Source organism: Marmota monax, unplaced genomic scaffold, assembly GCF_021218885.2.
Source record: "Marmota monax isolate L192 unplaced genomic scaffold, Marmota_monax_Labrador192_F-V1.1 WCK01_AAM20220418_F8-fsc00024, whole genome shotgun sequence".
NCBI lineage: Eukaryota > Metazoa > Chordata > Mammalia > Rodentia > Sciuridae > Marmota > Marmota monax.
In genome coordinates, this window is record NW_026695224.1 from 18,509,699 (window position 1) to 18,530,458 (window position 20,760).

The 20,760-nt window shown below is 51.4% G+C and overlaps 1 protein-coding gene across 1 annotated transcript in view; it reads left to right on the top strand.

The window, feature by feature from the left end:
- The window catches only part of Bean1 (brain expressed associated with NEDD4 1), a 51,561-nt gene extending 40,613 nt beyond the window's left edge, over positions 1-10,948 (top strand). Inside the window, exons 3-5 of the mRNA XM_046434506.1 lie at positions 994-1,257; positions 6,803-6,953; positions 8,744-10,948. Of these exons, the coding sequence (XP_046290462.1) occupies positions 994-1,257; positions 6,803-6,953; positions 8,744-9,083 (755 nt within the window). The 3' untranslated portion in view covers positions 9,084-10,948. The remainder of the gene's footprint in view (positions 1-993; positions 1,258-6,802; positions 6,954-8,743) is intronic.
- The last annotated feature ends 9,812 nt before the right edge of the window (positions 10,949-20,760 follow it).

A 20,760-nucleotide genomic window follows, 5' to 3' on the forward strand; every position in this document is an offset into this window, starting at 1 on the left:
GGCTGGCAGCCTTAGTTAGGGTTCCATGCAGGGCAGGGGATGGTGGAGAGGAGTAAGCGCTGGACCCTGAAGTCCATTGGCTGTGCCATGGAGTAACTGGGTAGCTGTGAGCTGGTCTGTTCACCCACACCCAGCCTCAGTCCACCCATCTGCGAAACAGGAGAAGCGAGTTGGAGGGAATTCCATGATACTCACTAACAAGATGTAGCTGTCTCTGAGCAATGCAGCTGGTGCTGTGGCTACTCCTGCTGATTCTGACCCCTTCCAGCACTCCAGCCCTTAAGATCCCATGATCTAATCTCTGTGGAAGGACAGTCACTGCCATTCTCAGGAGCTTCCTTTTGCAATGCTCTCAGGGACCCAGGGTTTGGCTGGATGCCAGTTGCACCACCCCCTGTCTTCCCTGAACTCACCTGCTCTCACTCCAAGATCACCTCCTCTGAGAAGCCTTCCTGGTCTAAGCCACCCCTGACATACCTGGGTCATTGCAGCCCACAGTCCCAGGCCTCCTGAGGCCAGCCAAGTCCATCCTGATAATACGGCCACCTTGTGTATCTACTGCCCCTTCCCAAGACCTGGATAAAGTTTTGTTGAACCTTCCATCTCATATCTTGGTGAAGTACAGACCTTTCCCATTGCTGAGAGTCATGGGTTCGAGCCTTAGCTCTGACACTAAATTCCTGTGTGCCCTCGGACAAGTCCCCTTGCCCTCTCTGTGTTTCCCTTTTCCTGTCTGAAAAGTTGAACGCTGGGGACAGAGGCTTCAGAGGAGAGGAAGAGCAATCAGCCCCCCACTTACTACCAGAAGCCCCTGCAGACAGTGGGGTGAGGCACTGTTTCCCTGCTCCCTAGCAGAAGCCGCCAGGATAGAACCCATGGGATGGACCCCAGACTATCTTCCATTGATTTAGGAATCCATAGCTCCCAGGGCTGCAGAGTGAAGGAGGAAGGTGTGGCGGGCCTGTGCTCAGTGTCCTTTCTCTCTGTCCACAGTAGCACGATACAACCGCACCAGCTACTTCTACCCCACGTTCTCGGAGAGCTCGGAGCACAGCCACCTGCTCGTGTCTCCTGTGCTGGTGGCGAGCGCTGTCATCGGGGTGGTCATCATCCTCTCCTGCATCACCATCATCGTGGGCAGCATCCGTAGGGACCGACAGAACCGGCTCCAGCGTCACCGCCACCGTCACCACCGCCACCATCACCACCATCGCCGCCGACACCGCCACCGTCACCGAGAGTACGAGCCTGGCTACGGTGAGCTACTGCCCACCCTAGGCCCTGCAGCCACCAGCATATTTGTGATTGAACCCAGGAGGCGTCCAGGAGGCCATGGCTCCGCCAGGCGTGGTGTGGAGTGGTCAGGGAAGGCCTCCTAGAGGTCTTGGTCCATCAGGAAGAGCTCACAGGTGCCACCATCGTGTTCCCTTTAGCATGGGAAACCCAGAGGGAGGCCGAATGGATCCCTCTAATGGAGAAAGAGATGGGGGCTGCTTGGGGGAACAGATTGACAGGAGCATGAATGGGTGATGGATTGAGTGAATGGTTCAGCCTTAGGGTGAGGGGATGGATGGACAAGTGGGTGGATGGATGGGTCGATGAACGGGATGCTTCAGTGGGTTAGATGGGATGGGCAGGTGGAGGATGGAAAGCTGGGGGTGGTGGAGGGGAGAGGGGAGTAGGTATGGGAATGAGTGGATGGGTCAATAGATAAATTCTCAGACAATTTCCATTGGCAGGAAAAAGCCAGACCTCCCTGCACAGGAGCTGCACGGGGGTCTATCTGCTATCCGAGGCCACCCACCAGGTGGGGAAAAGCAAAGCAGGCCCAGACTCTGAAATGCAGAACTGACGTGAGCCTCCTGGGAGCCCAGAGCCATAACAGGACCTAAGGGGCTTTCCCCTTCCAGGGGCTGGCGAAAGAACAAAGGGAAATGTTTTTTGGGTTTTTTTTTTTTTTTGTTTTGTTTTTGCAGTCCTGGGGATTGAACCCAGAGCCTTACACATGCTAGGCAAGCACTCTACCACAGAGCTACATATCCAGCCCTTTATATTTTTATAGGGTCTTTCTAAGTTGCCCAGGCTGACCTTGAACTTGTGATCCTCTTGCCTCAGCCTCCTGGGTAGCTGGGGTTAGAGGCCTGCTCTACCACACCTTGCTAGAAAAGTTTTTTAAACAGATTGAATCTGATGAACCTGGGCCTTTGCAGCCCTCCCCAGCACACCCTGCTGATCTGGTAGGAATGAGATATTTCTGTTTTCTTTCCACTGAGTTAATTGGCTGTAGAAGGAGCCTCCTTTAGCAATAAGAGATGCCGGAAGCCAGCAAGCAGAGGGAGGCCTGGGAGCGCTGGCCGATGGGCCAGGAGCCCTCCCTGTGTCCTGGCACTTCTTATGCATAATCTCATTGTGCAAATTTCTCACAGTGGTCCTGGGGTGGCTTTTAATTGTCACCCCAATTTACAGATTAGGAGCAGTTAAGTAATGGGCCTGGAATCACCCAGTCTGCAAGTGATGGATCCAGAACTTGAGCCCAGGCACTCTGACCTGAAAGTCCTTGGGCCGACCACTGCGCAGAGAGCCTGGGAGGCTGGGCAGTCTCAGCCCTAAGGGGAGTTGGCACTGGGGGAGATGCCAGTGGAGCCACCCTGGGAACACATGTGGGTCCAGCAGACACTCCCGCAGCCAGGAAACCTGCAGACCTGGCTGTTGCTCTTCTGGGAGGACAAAAGCAAGGGACCAGACCTCAGGCAAGACCCACAGGGCTATCATGTGCCAGGGGCAAAAGTGGCCACAAGGGAAGAAAGACAGCTGATTAGCGGGCTGCCCTCCGTAACCAGGAATGAGGACGGAAGAGGCCAGCGTGCATGCATGTGTGAGACTCGGCCAGCCCAGCACCCCTAAGTCCCTAGGAGCCAAGGATGCCCAAGAAGACAAGTCAGAGCATTGCCTAGACGAGGATGGTCCTGTCCCACTCTGGCATCAACAGCCTGGCACTAACCCTGGGGAGGAGGCAGGGCTCCTCCCTCAAACCCAGGTACCACCTTCAACCACTCCACACCCCAGGATGGAGCCTGGCAGACGCAGGGCAGCCCACCTGCCTCTCCCCTTCAGTACCCGCTGCTCCTCTCCAAGCACAGACCCACTCCTTCCAGACTCTGCCCTCTGCTGACTGCTGTTCCCCATCCTCTCCAATGGCCAAAGCCTTTTAGGCCCAGCTCAAATGCCACCTCCCTGTGGAAGCATCTCCAGCCCCCCTGGCCCCTACCAGAATCAAATGGAAATCCCTCTTCTCTGTGCTTCCTTGGCATTGTACCCACACCTCCATCAGTGCCTTGGTCATGGGGTGACTATGTGGCATTCATGACAGCAGGGCCTGCATGTGGCTCCCCCCCCCCACCCAGGTCTGGGACCTGGCACTGGGCCCAACCCAGAAGTTCACCATGGGCAAGGGAAGAAGCCACCTCGCTTCATCCTCACAGCAAGACCTTGGAGCGCAGGCCAGGGGTCTCCCTGAGATTCCAACAGAGAGGGCTGAACGGTCAGCCTGGCCCTTGAGGACCTGAAGGCAGGCCAGACCCTCCTGAGCAAGGTCCCGGCTCTGAGCCCCAGAGCAGGCAGAGTGAATGGAGGCCACAGGCACACCAGTTCCAGGGCCAGGCCTTGCTAGCCCTCGCTGACCTACAGCAGCCCCCTGTGGAGCTCCTGCCTCCCTGCCCCACTTCTGTTATCTGGCTCTGGCACCTCCCTGGGGCCTGGGCAGGGAGTCCAGGGGCACTGCTGTCCCACACCTTCCTCCAGCCTTCTGGAGAATACGCAGAGGCTGCTGAGAGCCTCCGGAGGACACCAGGGATGAGGGAATACGCTCTGTGACATCAGACAGCCCCCACCTTCCACAGTGGAGGTCTCCCATCTTTCAGACACTTCCCCCCTGCTCCGGGGACCAAAACCCTCCAGGTCAGTCCCCTGCCCCTTTGGCCGCTATTTCTGGGACTTCTTTGTGGATTTCTTCCTCCTGCCCCTTACATGTCAGAGCTCAACACTTTCCCCTGTCCTCTCCCTACACCCACTAGCTGCTTCATCTCATCTACCTACCCATCTTCTTCCGTGCAGCTGCCTCCACCCCTCCCCCAATGTCCCTAGACACCCCTCCATGGGGACTCACAAGCACCAGATTCAGTATCCAAATCACCTTCCACTTTTTTTGCATTTACTGTGCACCCGGGTAAAAGTTGTCTCACCTCTCTGTGTCTATAAAATGCTTATACAGGGACCCAGCCCAAAAAGTGATTGTAAAGACTATATAAGAAGAGCACCGGCTAATAATTCCATGCTCCATACAGTTAACTATTTTCATTATTTCTCCTTCCAAGAAAACCTGCTCACAGACCACCTGCCCTCACCCGCCCACCCACCAGCCTGACCTCCCAGGCACCCAAAGGGATTGGACATGATCACAACCATCCTCTGCTCAGCACCACTCAGTGGCTCCCCATGGTCCTCAGGACAGTGTCTGCCTTCTGCTGCCCACAGGGCCTTTCTGTCGTCTGGCCAGACAGAGAGGAGCCAACCAATGAGGGGGAGGGAGAAGAAGAGATTGTGTTTCATAAGATGGAAAGATCTAGAGCATTAGTGGTGGCTGCCTCTGTCTCCTCTGGCTTCACCTCTCAGTCTTTGCCTCTGATAGAAAGTGTGGGAGTTTGTGGGTGCAAGTTCTCCTCCTTCCCCCTCCGGGAGCCTGTCGAGGGAGGGTAACCCTGGATTGGGTTAAATAATGAACTGAGGTATTTCTTAATTTTGGTAAAGAGGAGGCATAGAAAGATTTCACCTTCCGTGAGGCAGAAAGCGGGGCTCCCGAGGCCTGACCCATCTGTACCCTAACCTGGAATCAGGAGAGGCAGAGGATAAGGAAGGCCTGAGGCCATTCCTTTATGGTGGGGAAACAGTGGGCTGGTTTCTCCCCAGCTCTTCCTCAGGAGCTCTACCCAGCCCAGTGTCTGGGATTGAACTTGGTCGCCTCTGGACTGAGGTCTGAGCTGGGAGAGGAGCTCAGGGCAGCCTCAGTTTCCCCAAGATGCTCAGCTTCTGAGAGGACCAAGAGAAAGCAGGCCAGGAAGAGGGGATCAGCAGCAGTTTTCTTGGGCCCTACTGGCTGTCAGGGCTTCCCACCTTGTCTAGGAAACAGCCCCGGCTCTCTAGGGTCGGCTGCAGCCTCGTCCCCTGTGGGTGGAACCTCCCCTGAACCCAAGACCTTTCCCAGCAACGTGGCGCTGGTGGACGCAGGGCCTCTGGAGGCCAGCCGTCCTGGTTCAGGGTCTGTCCTCGCCCAGTTGTCTTGTGCTTTGATCTTTCCTGGATTTCTTCCTGAACTCCTTCCAAAACTTCCGTCTTTCAGCTGCTCCCCTGAAGGGAAACTCATCTCAATTTTAGCTCCCTTTTTTTTTTAACAGCATATGATATTGGGCTCATTTTTCCTAGCACAAAAGTCATATGTGTTCATAATAGAAAGCCTTAAAAATACAGACGATATAAAGAAGAAACTAAGGGTCATGATCCTACCATCGGGACAGAGCCACAGTTAATGAACACGTACAGAAGGTTGGCCTCGGAGAGCTTTCTCCACACCCATAAATAATCCTGGAATTAGACCTGCAGATGTGGTTTCACATCAAGGTCTTTCCACTCCTGTTAAATCGGGAGTGGGGAAAGGAGATGAGGGGAGTGGGAAGAAGTCTCTGGGTGACACAGGCCGTATGGATTCCAACTCCCTACTTTATTGGAATGTGACCCTGAGCCTCAGCTTCCTGGTCTGTACAGTAGGCACAATGCCAAGCCCCACCCCTTGAGGGAGTCTCCAGGAGCCCTTGGGGGTGGGTAGACTGCATGTCTCAGCCATCTTGGCAGCTCCCGTGACTAGATCTGCCAGAAATTTCTATGATGAGAAGCTAAGACATCCAGCTGCCCTCTGACCCTACCATTCTCTGTGTGACCTCAAGCAAGTTACCTGGCCTCTCTGAATCTCAGCTGCAGAATGAGAGACTGATGCTCCAGCTGTGTTCATTAAGCAATATGATAGGTCCAAGAAAATGACATTCTGTGGTCAAATGCTGGACTAGCGCAGTTAGCTGTGCGTCTTAGCTGCAGGACTTTTCAGGGCTAATGTGTGGTTTCGAAAAAACAAAAGAAAACAAAGTATGTGAAGTCACCTGATCCATTACACTCCCTTCCCCGGGCACCTAAGGGAGTGACGCATGGTTGGGGCAGGAAAGGCTAAGGAGATCCCAGAGGCCTCTGCAGCCCTCATTCCTGGACCCTCTCCACCACATTTTTCATGCCCCAGCCTGACCCCACTACCCACAACCCCTGGTCACACCACTCCCTTTCTCATCCACCTCTTGCCTCAGCTGTTCAGGCTTCCGGCTTCCGGCCTGCCCTCTTCCCCTGGCTAATCCTCCAGGCAGCCCTTCCTCCAGGAAGCCCACCCCAGCCTCCCAGTTGGTCAGGCCTGTCTCTTCTCCCACAGCCCCTGGACTGCCAAAGCTCATGACACACTGCCCAGTTCTCAGCTGTCTCCAGGACAGGGCCAGGACAGGGTGGGCTCTGCTTCCTCCTCCCTGTGACCCCATGTCCAGCACAGAGATGGCACTCACATGCCTGTGCTGTTGCTGAGTGGTTGGAGGTAGCTGCACTGGTGAGAGGATGGTCAGATGGAGACAGCAGAGCCTCATTGGCCTCAGGTAGACTCAGGAGGCCAGTCCTTGGCACTGGCCCAAGGCTCAGGCTGCTGGTCTGTTCCCTGCAGCATCCGACGGACACACGTACAGCCGTTCAAGCCGCAGGATGCGGTCCACCTGCAGCCCTGCAGAGGACTGGCCCCCGCCCTTGGACATCAGCTCTGATGGAGACGTGGATGCCACGGTGCTCAGGGAGCTGTACCCAGATTCTCCGCCAGGGTAAGGAGGCCACATGGGGGAGGGGCCCGTGAAAGGGTAGGGCTCTGGACACCAAGGGAAACAGCAACCCCTCTGCATGTTTCACAAACGCAGCAAACATCTCAGTGAGCATGGCCATCTCCCTACCCCTCCTGACCAAGTAGTCCCCTTGAGGCAGGGTGTGACTCAGCAGATGTCACCAGGACGCACCAAGAAAAAGACAAGCGGAGCTTCTTCCAGACTGATGAGCAGGATAAGGAAGGGGTGCCCTTGGTTTAGGGCATAACAGCTACCCTGAGCCCATTGGGGGTCTGCTCCTCCAAGTGTCTCCCTGGGGAGTTAGATCAGTAGAGTATTAAGTTATTCCAGGGGCTGCGGGATCAATTTCCTGTTAGGGAGAAAAATCTATTCAGCTTCAATATCTAACACCAAGAACTCATCCCATCCTAAGGCCAGCCTACCTCAGGGGCTGCAGGCTCAGCCAGCCCCTGGCCTGGCAGGTCTTGGTATGTGTGTGTGGTCAATCCTGTCTTCCCAGTCATGTCCCTCCTCTTTCCCACCCTACCCCCACTCCTGCCCAGCTCTGTCCAGGCACTAACCCAACCAGCCTGGCAGGCAGAGGCACTCAGCCTGGTGCCCCTTTTGCCTGAGATAAACCCAATGCGCAGGGAGCACTCCACCTTTCCCGGATCCCAGAGAAGTTCCCTGTGCCGCGCCACATCAATCAGAAGCAGCTCCACTTGGCCTGTCCTTCAGACAAGCCACGCTGGACAGAGGTGGTGTCCTCGGGGCCCAGCTGGCCCTTTCCCACATGGACCAGAGCCACTGAGCTCCCTGGGGGAAGGAGGTATGCACATCCTTGGGCATAGCCTCTGGATCAGTAGGACTCCTAACCCTGGGTCACACCCCCAGGTATCCACCATATCTTCTTCCCACCAGGAAAACCCAGTAAGTAGGGTTTATTCACCCCCTTTCTACAGACAAGGAAACGGGCCCTGGAGCCTGGGGGAGAATGTTATGTCCATTGCGCCTGAGGACCCCAGAGAAAGTAGCAGTGAGAAAAGAGGTGGCTGGACAGGGGTTTGCTGGACATTGGGTCTCTGCTCTTAACATGGGGGCTCCAGGCTCTAGCTCCTTAGTATGATCCACCAAAGCCTGAATCACATCTATCAGGACAAGAGTCACTGTGTCCAGCCTGCACTCAGGGCGATCAGGCCTGTCCAGGGGAGTTCTTCCCTAGGGGCATTTGGGTCCTCTTCTCCCAGCCACCCATAGGCAGACCCCCCAGCAGTTAGCGCATGAAGAGGGGAGAGGAGTCACAGCCTCCCTCAGTTCCCTACCTGGGGACCCTCAGGCCCTGGACAGCCTCGTGCTCCCTCCCCCTCCTGCTCCCCCCACTCCTGCTCCCCCGGGGAACTGGGAGGGACAATTGGTGCTGTTTTCCTTGCACTCCTAAGCTCAGAGGGGCCCCGGGACTCCTTCCTAAAGCTAGAAGACAGCTGAGGAATGACTTGAGCTGCTTCTACCCACAGAGATGGCCCAGCCTGGAAAGTCTCCCAGGCAGCTCTTGTTCTAAGGAATCTGAGCCCCAGAGAAGTGAGTTCACAAAGAACAGGAGGAGGTCTGATTCAAGTTCAAAGCCCAGGTCTCAGGGGTGCAGAGGTCCCCTTTCTTAGTAGGGTCTCACTGGAGCCAGCATGGATGAGGCCCAACCTGGTCCACAGCCATCACTTCAGATAAGAAAGACACCCCCACACCCACTCCCAAGACCCCAGGTTTAGCAGAGCCTGAGGGAGCCTCTTCTTTTGTAGTTACGAGGAATGTGTGGGGCCAGGGGCCACTCAACTGTATGTCCCCACGGACGCCCCGCCGCCCTACTCGCTGACCGACTCCTGTCCCATGCTGAACGGCACCCTCCACTCAGGCAGCAGCCACAGCCCCCATGGACACCAGCAGGAGCCGAGGACCCGGGGCCAGAGTGGCCTCCGCACCATCTCCATGGACATGCTGCCCCCTTATGAGGCCGTGTGTGGACCCGGCTCCCCATCGGGCCTGCTGCCATTGCCTGGACCGGAACCAGGGCCAAGGACCTCACAGGGCTCACCCACCCCAACCCAAGCCCCAGCCTCTGGTCCCGAGAGGATTGTTTAAGTGACACAGCCCACCAGCTCCAACAGGTTCCTCCAGGCTGAGTCACATCCTTGTGGCATACATAGGCACTCACACACACACACACACACACACACACACCCCAGTATGCACACACAACACATAGATATATACGTGGCTATACACATACACACTGACATACCCCATGTGCACATACAGACATGCCCCACACGTGTGTGGACATGTGTGCACACACAGGGGACCCCCACACCCACACAAAACCTACTGGCAGAGGTTTCATTAAAAATGAATGAAGCTCTCTGACCTCCTGTCTCCTCTTCCCCAGCCTGGTGGTTATGCTTCTGTGGATGGTGCTGGGGGAGAGAGTTGAAGTAGGAAACTGGCTTTCTCTTCCCTCTCCCCAGGCTGTGCCCAAATTGGTTCTGCCTCCAGAAACTGCTCAACCACCCCAGGGCAGCTGCCTGCCCCGACCCCTCCCCCAGGGCTTGTTCTCGTGGGAGGTGGGGCAGGCCCCAGTGAGGTTCTGCTGTGTGCTGTGCCTATCTTTCAATTCCAGGGCAGAAGAGCCACATCACCATCCTGCCGCTTACAAGGTGGGGACACAGGTCTGGGGGCTCAGGCACAACCTAGAGGCCCTCACAGCCCACTAGGCACCTCCCTTAATCCAGTACCCTCAGTCTGGTGGTGCTAGGGGAATTCTCTGAGAAGCCCACCCCAAGCTACAGAGGTGGAAAGTGCCCTTGGTAAGTGTGCAGTGGTGCAGGTGGGTCACAGTAGTTCCCATGTCAGTCCGACCACTGCCCAGGGCTGAGGGTCTTCAAAGAAGTCCAGGTGGCCTCACCACAATATTGCCTGGGCACCACTATGAGGCAGATAAGGGCCCCTCATTTAGCATGTGCCCAGCCAGCCACTGTGGCCTGAGCCCAGATGGGCTGGAGCTGAACCCCACCCAGGAGCCGGTGCTGTCGTCCAGGGTGGCAGCTCACAGCTGGGAGCATTAACATATCCTGGCCTTGCCTCTCCAGGGTGTTTGCACATACAGAATAAAGAGGGTATGAGCCCCTTCAAAACCACCATGCCATCATAAGAGGACCAGTGCCCAGCCTTGCTGCCAGGGTCCTGCCATAGAAGGAGATACATGGGGTCAGCCTCATTGTAGAAAGGCTCAGATCTTGGCCTTTGAACCCCAGCAAGAACACGTCCATAACCTAGGTGATTTCTGAAGACCCAGCCTGCCGAGGTCTTCAAGCATCTTTGAGGAGTATCCCTGCCAACATCGCCAATGGCCGGGAACAAGTTACCCTGCCTCCCTCCTTCCCACCCTTTTTCTGCCCATCCTTAACAGCAAACCCCGCCCCCAGCCCTCCTTCTCCCCACATTTCAATTCCTCCAATGAAGGGCTAAGACAATTCAGTAATCCCTTTCTTCAGGAGAGGGGTGACAAAGATGGCAATCTTGAATTTTATTTTCTGTAGAAATAGCATTTCTTCTGGTGCAGAGCTGAAAGGAGTCCACCCAGAGGTATTGTCGCGTCCTGTGTGTCGCACCCTGGAGCCCCCAGACTCCACCTGGGGGAAGGACCTTGTTTACAAGCAGTTCTGTCCAACTTTGTGGTGTACTGTTTTCTAGGCAAAAATATCTGTCTGTTGTACTGTATAGCCTTCAGAATGCACCCAGGGATGAGACCCTTTTAAGAAATGCATCCTGCATCTGTATCCCTAGAGAGTGCTGGGGGAAGATCAGAATCCCTGCCTGCTCCTCAGTGTTTGAGGATGGAGCTGAACAGCTTTTCTTGTTCCTGTGGACTAGGCGCTGAACAAGCAACAATGTATCTTTTCTGTGTTCAAATAAATACATCATATCAATAAAAATGTAGCAAAAAATGACATTTTCCAAGAATACATGGGTTGGGGTGGGGGGGCTCTTGCTGCTGAAACTGGAAAGGAAAGGAAACCTCAAACAACCACAATCTGAAAATACGCCTTCACCTGGATGGCATATCCTGTTCCTTCTCAGGATTAGGAGTCATTGAAGCCTTGTCACTTGCTGTGAGGTAGGTATTTGGGTAGTCAGTGATTTCCAGGAGATCCTTTTATGTGTTTAACCTCCCTGAAACATGGCATTGTCTTGGTGTAAATGTCCCTAGGATTGGCTATCAACCAGGGCCCAGTGGTCAGGAAGGTGACTCTGAGATAAGGAAGCACAGGCTCCTTCCATTTCCCCAGTCCAGTCTCCAGTCCCAGTTGGAGGGGCTGAGGTCAACTGTCCAGCACCCACTGCCCACACTCTGAGCCCACACTGCCACCTGCTGGCTCGCTGCTGCCACTGTTAAAGTGAACAAGTCTGCCCTTCAAGAATGAGGACACTCCAGTCTCCCACTTTGAAAGCCATTGCCCACAGACACACGTAATTGTAGATGAAACTTGTCATTTTGATCCTGGGCTTATCTTCCACTCTTGGGATGTGCCATGAGGTCGAACCCATTCAAGCCTTCCATTTTCAGGACGAAACCCTATCCGCTAGCCTCTCTTTCCCACCCCCCCCTCCATATTTTTTAGTGGTGCATTATAATGGTACATACATAACAGTGGGATTTGTTGTTACATATCATATATGCACACAATTTAGCTAATACCATTCCTCCAGAGTTTCCTCTTCATGGTAATGGTGTCCAGTCACATGCTGATATCAACTTGAACCCCACACACCAACACTCATTCTGAACATGGGATCCATGGGTTCTTGTGACTGTTGGGCTCTTGGTTCTTCCCATCTCCTCCATCCAGGTATGTCCATAAATGGCAGCATGTTCAAGTTCCTTTGCACATTCTTACAAGGAAGCTGACCTTTTTGCCAGGGGCCTAAGGGATAGGGACCAAGGAGAACACCCTCAGTACCTGGGCTTAGCATGACCCCATCAGGGTCCCAAAGAAACAGGAGGTGAAGCTGTTCAACAAGAGGGAGCAAGACCAGACCCTCGTCAACATATGGATCTGAGGGGCTGATTGGAGAGGTGATCCCAGGAGAAGCAGACAGATGGGACAGGGAAACAAGGAGGGGGAGAAGGTCAGTGAGGATGTTGTAAAGCAGGTTCTTTTGCAAACTCCTGAGTTCTGTCCAATATGGCAACTCTGAGAGGCAGAATGAATCACACCTCCCAGTCAGCCTTCCCAAGGGGTGAGGGAGATGAATCATTCATACACCAGGCATTGTTTGGTGGCTGCTCTTTGGGGGATGTTGATTCCTGCCCCTTGTGTAGGCCAAGCGAGTTCCTCTGGTCAAAGAAACTCTTCAGATAGAGGAGTTGAAACTGGTGGCCAAAGAAGCCATCATGCTGGGCGGCATAAGCTGCCACTGAGTCAGCATGCGTGGGCACAGTGAGTTCCTGGGTCTCTGGACTGGGCACCAACTGCATCTGCCACATCTAAGGAACAGACATCAACCAAGAGAGGGAGGAAGGAGTTGATACAAAGTGTGGCTGTCCAAAGCCACAGGGGGACACACCTACTGTCACCAGCCATGCCTGCATGCACATGCAAACCAAGTTCTGAGACATGCTCGGGCATACCCACTTACATGGAACTGTCACAGCTCCGCTACTTGGGGTTTTATACACATCTGCTCAGATAGTTTTGGTGCCCACCCTAGTGCCCTCATGGGGGTTCCAATGCACACTCAGGTATCGCACACTCCAATGCTACCATCCTCACATTTAGGAGTTCCCATTCATGTCCACCTGCATGGTTGACCAGAGTCTGGGCATGAACAGTGCAAGGACAGGCAGTTTCATTAGGGCAGCGAATCTTCTGTTCTGGGCTGGGGTCTGCTCTGCTTGACTTCACATCGGACTCCCCTGAACCCAGTTGAGTACTCAGGAGCCTAGAATTACTATCTCTGTGTTTGGGGGTGGGTGTGCCTCTGCCCCCTAAGTTACTGGGCCTGCCCAGCTTGCCTCCCAGGACTGCAGCTCTCCAGGCATATTGTCACAGCCTCAGCTATATTACAGCTGACCATCCTCACCAGTGTGACTCTGGGGTACCCAGGGTTCCTGTGGCACATGGTCCACCACCAGGGTTGAGTAAAGAATCATCCCTTGACAAGCTGTGAGCCTCATCACCCTCCCCCATTGCTCAGTTTCAATTTGAAACTTCTTAAGCAAGAAAAGATACTTAACTTGGTGTAACTTAATGGTCCAAGTGATCATTCTAACTTCAGACATGACTGGATCCAGAAAGTTCTAGAACATGGGCAGATGTGTTGTCTACCTGGGCTCTGCTCTCCACTATGTTGCCTTCATTCTCCCATTAGGACAATAGCTATGGAAGCTTCAAGTCTTTATGTGTTGGTTCCTGATCCAAAATGAAGAAAGACTTTCTCCCAGAAAACAAATATCAACCCTCAAAGAAAACAGATTGGCCTGGACACATGCTCATCCCTGAACCTCTGAATGGCTGGGGCTGGGGCAGAGTCTCTGGTTGGCTGGGCCTAAATCACATGCCCACTCTGGGGAGGGTATCAGAGGAAGAACCAAATCAGTCTCTCCTGGAATGGGTTTTCCATAGGAAAGATGGAAGGAGGTTGGAAGGACTGGGCAGAACAGCTGGCTTTTCCATGTTCCCTTTGTAAGGGGACAGATAGATGAGAATGGGGGTCAACAGGTCCAAACTCTATCCACCAGCTCCAAGCCTGAGTGACAATTTTCAGCCAGAGGTAGACAATGACCATAGGGTAATGAGAGCAGGTGCTGGGTCAGGGGAAGGCAAGGATCATTGCTGACCATGACCCATAGCAGAGTAAGGGGAGTCAGACTCAGCCTCCAGCAGGGCCTGAGAGTGCCAAAGCCACTGGGCACCATTTTGAACCCATCCTGGCGCTCTCCCCATATTTCCTTATTGTGGAGGTACAGGGCACTGGGACCAGAGGGACCTAGCTCCAATACCCACTTGGACGGGCCTTTAGCCAGCTGGAAGAAAATGGCCAAACTCCACACTAAGAATACTTTGTGACTTATAGACATGCAAGAAATATACCCACCCATAGTTTGGCTGTTACACAGCTTTTTTTTTTTTTCCTGAAGAACAGCATAAATCTGGGAAAACAAAAACAAGGTATGGATCTATGAAATTGAACCTGAAGCTCCAGTCCAAACATTGTATTCTCCCCAGGGCCATCTCACCATTGGCTCCTGCCTCTCCTCCTCCCAGTCTCTCCCTTACTAAACTGTTCCCAACTATTGGAATAATCCTTCCCCGTCTGAGGTCCCAATGTCAGGGCCAAGCTCGTTCCTCTCCAGGTGTGGGACCCACATGGAGCCAGGAGGGGTTATGAAATGGACAACTAGCAGGAATGTACAGTTCCATTCTTAAGGAAATAGGTCCCTGCCTGTGTGTCACACACAGACTTGATGACACAGTGCTGGCTCCCAGACTCCCTCTGCCCAGGCAGCACCCATACACACACACACCTGCTCTCATTCTCCCATTAGGACAATAGCTATGGAAGCTTTAAGTCTTTATGTGTTGGTTCCTGATCCAAAATGAAGACTTCTGCGTTCCTAGCTCTGCAGGCACCTGGAGATGTTGGGAGTACAGGCTGTGAGCCCCGGAGTCCTTCAGTCATCAGCTCATCTTGTGACCTTGGGCCAGACCCTTCCCTTCTCTGGGCCACAGAGCCGTCACCCTCCATCCTCCAGGCCAAAGCAGCCCTGCAGATAGATCCCTTGCCCCATCTCCCCACCTCCACCTCCACTGTTCCCCTCAAAACTAGTCACACTGGTAGGCGGAAAAAACAGTTTCTCTCTAAGCCACGGCTTAGAAAGTGTGAATAATGCAATTAACACCAAATCCAGCTGCTGGAGGAGGCTGCCGTGGACCAGCGGGGAAGCTGGCACTGGAGAAGTGGGCTGGCTCAGACACAAGAGGGCAGGGAAGTCTGGATCTAGGCACCGTGCCTGGTGTTCTCACAGTTGGTCTTGGCCGTGCTGTCAGAGATAGGGTGGCAGGTGGCTCACAGCTACTGGCCCCCATAGCTGAGAACTAAGATGTATGGTTAAACCAATAAGTCACCAAGAGCAATACAAGAATCACACAAGAGGGAAAGGAATTAATTTGAGAGTGCCAATTTGTGAAATTTGGGCTATTAACAAGGAAAAGATAAAAGCCACTTCAGTCCTCACTGCAGGGAGCAAAACTGCCAGGGATCAAGAAATGAAAGAGAGAAAGAGATTTGAGACACTTTTGTTTTAGTCTGACCCTCCCAGACCTCACATTTCATACCCTTCAAGACAACTAACTGTAGGGTCCAGAACCCTGCCACTCTCAACTATATATATATATATATATATATATATATATATATATATATATTGTATCAGGGATTGGACTCAGGGGCACTTGACCACTGAGCCACATCACCAGCCCTATTTTGTATTTTTTTTTTTTTATAGACAGGGTCCCACTTAATTGCTTAGTGTCTCTCTGTTGCTGAGGCTGGCTTTGAACTCGAGATCCTCCTGTCTCAGCCTCCAGAGCTGCTGGGGTTACAGGCGTGCACCACCGCACCTTTGCTCAAAATGTTTGGTATTATGGACACATCATGGCTTTTCAGATAGCCTGGGTCCACTTCCAAAGATGTCTACACCCTTATCCCAAGAACAGGTTACCTAGTGTGGCAAAAAGGACTTTGCAAATGTGATTAAGTTAAGGACCTTAGGATGAAGCAACTTAAGACTGGCCCCAATGCAGTCATAAATAAGAAAGAAGCAAGAGGATCAAAGAGAAGGTGTGAGAAGAACAGAAGCAGAATGAGGAGAGATGAAAGACTTACAGAGGCTCCCTGCTGGCTTTAAAGATGGAGAGAGGACCCTGATCCATCCATTTTATGTTGCTATTGCCTGATACCACAGACTAATTTATAAAGAATAAAAGTGAACTAGCTCACAGTTCTGGAGGCTGAAAGGCCCAAAGAGGGGCCACATCAGGTGAGGGATTTTCTGGTTGGTGAGGACTCTATAAAATCTCGGGGGTGGTACAGGGAATCACATGAGAGGGGCATATACAAGGACAAAACCAAACTGACTCTTATAACAGACCCACTCACAAGATAACCTAGAACTCATTAACCATTATTCCACAGATGGATGAGTCCACTCAGAGAGGCAGAGCCCTCATGACCAATCACCTTTTAAAGATCCACCTAGTCCCACCTCTTAATGCTTCACAATAGGGATTGAATTTCAACATGAGTTTTAGTGGGGACCTTCAAACCATAGAGGGGGCACAAGCCAAGGAATACCGGTAGCCACTAGAAGTTGGAAAAAGGCAAGAAATGGCTTCTGCCTGACAGCCTCCAAAAGATAGCAGCCCAGTGAGTGATTTTGGACTTTGACCTCAAGAATCATAAAATTATAAATTTTTATACTTTTAAGCCACCACATTTGTAGACACCTGGGTTCCAATCCTGGCTCTTGCTCTCTCTGCCTCAATCTCCTTTGCAAAAGAGAGGAAGGAGGATTTGAATAAGCAGTGGACAGAGGCTTCTTTAGCCCCAGCCATGGTGGGCCAATCCTCTCCCCACCCTCTCACACTGGCTTACCCTGGACCTGACTATGTTTTCCATTCAAGGTGAGGTTCAGGGGGAAGCCAAATGGTGATCAAATGTGACCCTGGATTGGCTACCTATCCTTTCTAAGGTTCAGGATCAGATGAGCTAATGTGTGTGAAAGAGTAGCACTCAGTATTAGACACAGATGGACTCATCTAGACCAATCTATGAGAGGAAGAGTTAAAGGTTGCACAGGGAGTGTCCTGATACAACGCAATGGGAGATCCATTTTCAAGTCCAACTGCAGCTGGGAAATGATTCTAACCAAAGGGAGGTGAACTGCTCAGGCCCCTGAGTTCAGAAAACTTTGCAGGTAGGCAAGGGGAGCTGGGGGCAGGGAACAAAGAGACCCCAGGCATGTTGAGCCCAGGTCTGAGGCAGCTCCAAGGCCAAGCGCCCAGATAGTCCTGCCCCTTCCTGGTGACAAGAGGCACAGGAGCCCAGCAGACTCTCATACAAAGCAAACAGGTGCAAGGACCTGGTCCAGGGCCCAAGGATATAGCTCAATGGAAGAGCACTTGCACTTGCCTAGCAAGCATGAGGCCCTGGGTTGACCCCCAGCACTGGGGGAACCAGGAGAGGGAGGAGGGGGAGGAGAAAAAAGAATGAGAAAAAAAAAAAAAAAGGTCTCAACCAATTCTCACCAGGAGCTCAGTTCTCCTGGCTATGAGCCAACTGAGAGCAGGGATTTTAACTCATTTTCTTCTGAAGCCTGAAGCCTCCAGGCCAGCTGGATAGGACATAGACTGGCTACTCAAGGACAGCACTTCTCCACACACTAGATGAAGCTATTAAAAAAGAAAGCCAGCATCTAAGATGTTGGGAAATACTGTTGTGTTGCTACCTCCTAGAAGTTCACATCCCAGCTAGCCTGACACTTGACCCAAGAAGACCTGGAGACAAGAGGCCATCTGTCCCCACACTTATTTGATGATAGGAAAATTTTTACTTGCAAAAAGACAGATTAAGAAATCTAAACAAGTGCTCCTCTGTGAAGCACACTGTAAGGCATGCTGACTCAGGTGAGGTGAAGAGAGTCACTGAAAATGAGTGAATTGATTTATTAATTATTGGATGTGAGGAAGGGAAGGAGGGAATTGAACATACGACCACATTACTTTCAGTTCCCTTAGACCAAGGTGGAACCCGTGGCACACACCTGTAATACCAGTGACTCAAGAGGCTGAGGTAGGAGGATAGCAAGTTCAAGGCCAGCCTCAGCAACTCAGTAAGGCCCTAAGCAATTTAGTGAGATCCTGTCTCAAAACAAAAAGTAAAAGGGGCTGGGGATGTGGTTCTGTGGTAAGCACCCCTGGGTTCAATCCTTAGTACTAAAAAAAACCCAAAATGACCACGGGGGTCCTCAGGCAGGAAGGATTTAAGGAGTATTGGCCTCACCTTCATCCTAGACAGAGAGAGCTGTCCTTTAACCCCTAGTGGGCTTGATGAGACCCCAATCAGGAAGCAGAGTGCGCTGGGGACAGGAGGGACACTGCCATCATCCTTGCATCCAGCATCCCATCCCAATCACTCAGCATAGCACCTAGCAGCCCATCCCAATCACTCAGCATAGCACCCAGCAGCCCATCCCAATCACTCAGCATAGCACCCAGCAATCCACACTGAAGCTGGTGAACTGTCAGTGTCTGGGGTACTGAAGGAGGGGGAAGCAAGGGAGCCAGACCCCAGGGGAGCTTCCATCCAAGGGAAAGAAACATCAGGAAGGAGCAAGACTGGAGACACAGTAGGTCAGCAACCTCAGGAGAAGGAGTGGAGAAAAAGGCCGAGCCTACCAGAAACATGGCAACCCCTCCAGGGCATCGTTCCCCTGGGCACCTTGTCCTGGGTCTGACCTGCAGCCTAGGAGAGAAATCTGGATCAAGGATTCCGGGGGCAAAAAAGGCAAGATAATTATTTTTATTTAATCATTGTACATTATTCATTATTTTCTGACCATTAACAAAAAAAAAAAAAAAAACATATTTCTCCCTGAACCTAAACAGAACTTTTGCTCCCCCCAGAAAGCCTGCTCCTCAACCCCTAGCATTCCCTGTCCAGGGAAGTGATCCACCATCTACTCACTCGTTAGAGCTCCATGCAGAATTTGTTTCACTTTTCTCTTTTCTTCTTTCTCTCTCGTGCCCCTCATCCAAACCCTAGCTCTCTTTTATAACATAATCCAAATATGTCCACTGCCCTCCTCCTTCCACAGTGACCGTAATTCATTTAAGATAACATCGCCTCTCAGTCCAGTCCCTGGAGGATCCTGGCCTCCTGCCTGGTTCTGCCCTCATTTCCCTGCAGCCTGTGCACCCCCAGTTGCCAGAGGACTCCATTAAAACCTAAGTCCAATCACAAGCCTCATCTGCTCAGATTGCTCCAGGGGCGCCCAAGGCCATACCAAGCCCTGCGGGCTCATCCCTCGCTTGCCCTCTGACCTCATCCCCTGCCCCTTTCCCCTTGTCACTGCAGCCAAGCCGCTCTGGCTTCTTCCAGGTTCTGGAACATGCTAGGCCTGACCCTGCCTCAAAGCCTCTGCATAGGCTGTTCCCTCTCCCCCTCCCCCTCCCAGCCTTCTCTCTCGTAATTCGTATCTTACCTGAAATATCCCCTTCTCTGAGAGGCCTTTTCTGACCAATCATATCTCTGAGACATCACCACACAGTTTAATTTTCTGAACAAAGATTTATTTTTAATGTATTCAATTTTCATTTCCTCCACTGGAATATAAGTTCCATGAAAGATAAACTTCATCTTGTCTCACTTCCCACTGTTTCTAAGGGGCAACAAACCGTCAACTGAGAAGAAAATTTTAAAAAGTAGGTAAGATGAATAAGAAAACAAAAGCAAAAGTTACCACTTTCCACCCAAGATACCCAATGTTACCGCATTGGTACAATCCCTTCCAGTCTTAGGAAAAAATACACACACACACACACACACACACACACATAACATTTATAATGTTGTGCTCTGCTTTTATTTCTCAAGGAGTTATTTTATCATATTTTAGATTTAAGGACAAGTTGCAAAATCATACAAATTCTTTATGTCCCCCTACCCTGCTTCCTCTGAAGTTCTCATCTCATAGTGGAATGGTAAAGAACATTGATCAATTATTGAAACAGTATTGTCCACTGCACTACAAATCTTATTCAGATTTCACCAGTTTTCCATCAACATTCTTCCTCTCCCCAGGAGCCTCTCCAGATCTCGCTCAGCATTGGCTCATCTTCCTCATCTCCTCCAGGCGTTCCTGAGTATTTTCCTTGACTATCAGGACCCTGGTATTTTGATCAGTTGTTTTCATCATGTGCTTCCATGGATTTCATTTTTGACCTTTGGATTCCTAACCACTGGGTATGGTGTGAGGTATGCATCTATTTTTGTCTTTTTTCAAATGGTTACCATCATTTCAACACCATTTTATTACAGTCCACCTTAACCTCATTGACTTGAAATGCCACCATTATCATATACTAAATTTCTGCCTGTACTTGGGTTCTATTCCTAGGTTCTCCTACTCATCTTTTTGTCTATTCACAGGCCGGCACCATGTTCCTAATTGCTGAGGTTTTACATTATGGTTTTTACTTTTCATTGGTTTCATGATTTCTGCATGGTTTTGTTTTTTATATATGAACTTTAGTATAAAATGTCTAACTCTATAAAATAGTCTGGGGTGGTTTTATTAAGATTGCATTGAATTTATAAATTAGTTAGGAAGAATTAATGTATTTATATTAGGTCATCCTATCCAAGTATGGATAAGGTTTAAGTCTTATTTAGGTCTTTCAGGAGTATTCTGGCAATCTTCTTGTATGATTTTGCATCTTTCTTAATAAAGCTATTCCAAAGTACTTAATCATCTTTATTACTATTGAAAATATAGGTTTATCTACCATTAAAACTTCTCTGTTCCTTTTGTGTGTCGATTTTATATAGTTCTACTTCACTGAAAAAAAATTTTTTTCACAAAAAAAAAAAAAAAATTGGGGGGGGGGGGGCAGTGGTTAGTTTGATCATTAACTCTAGGGTATACTATCATAACAGGGTTAATTCAGTACCTCACCAGAAGGAGGCACTGAGGCTGCTG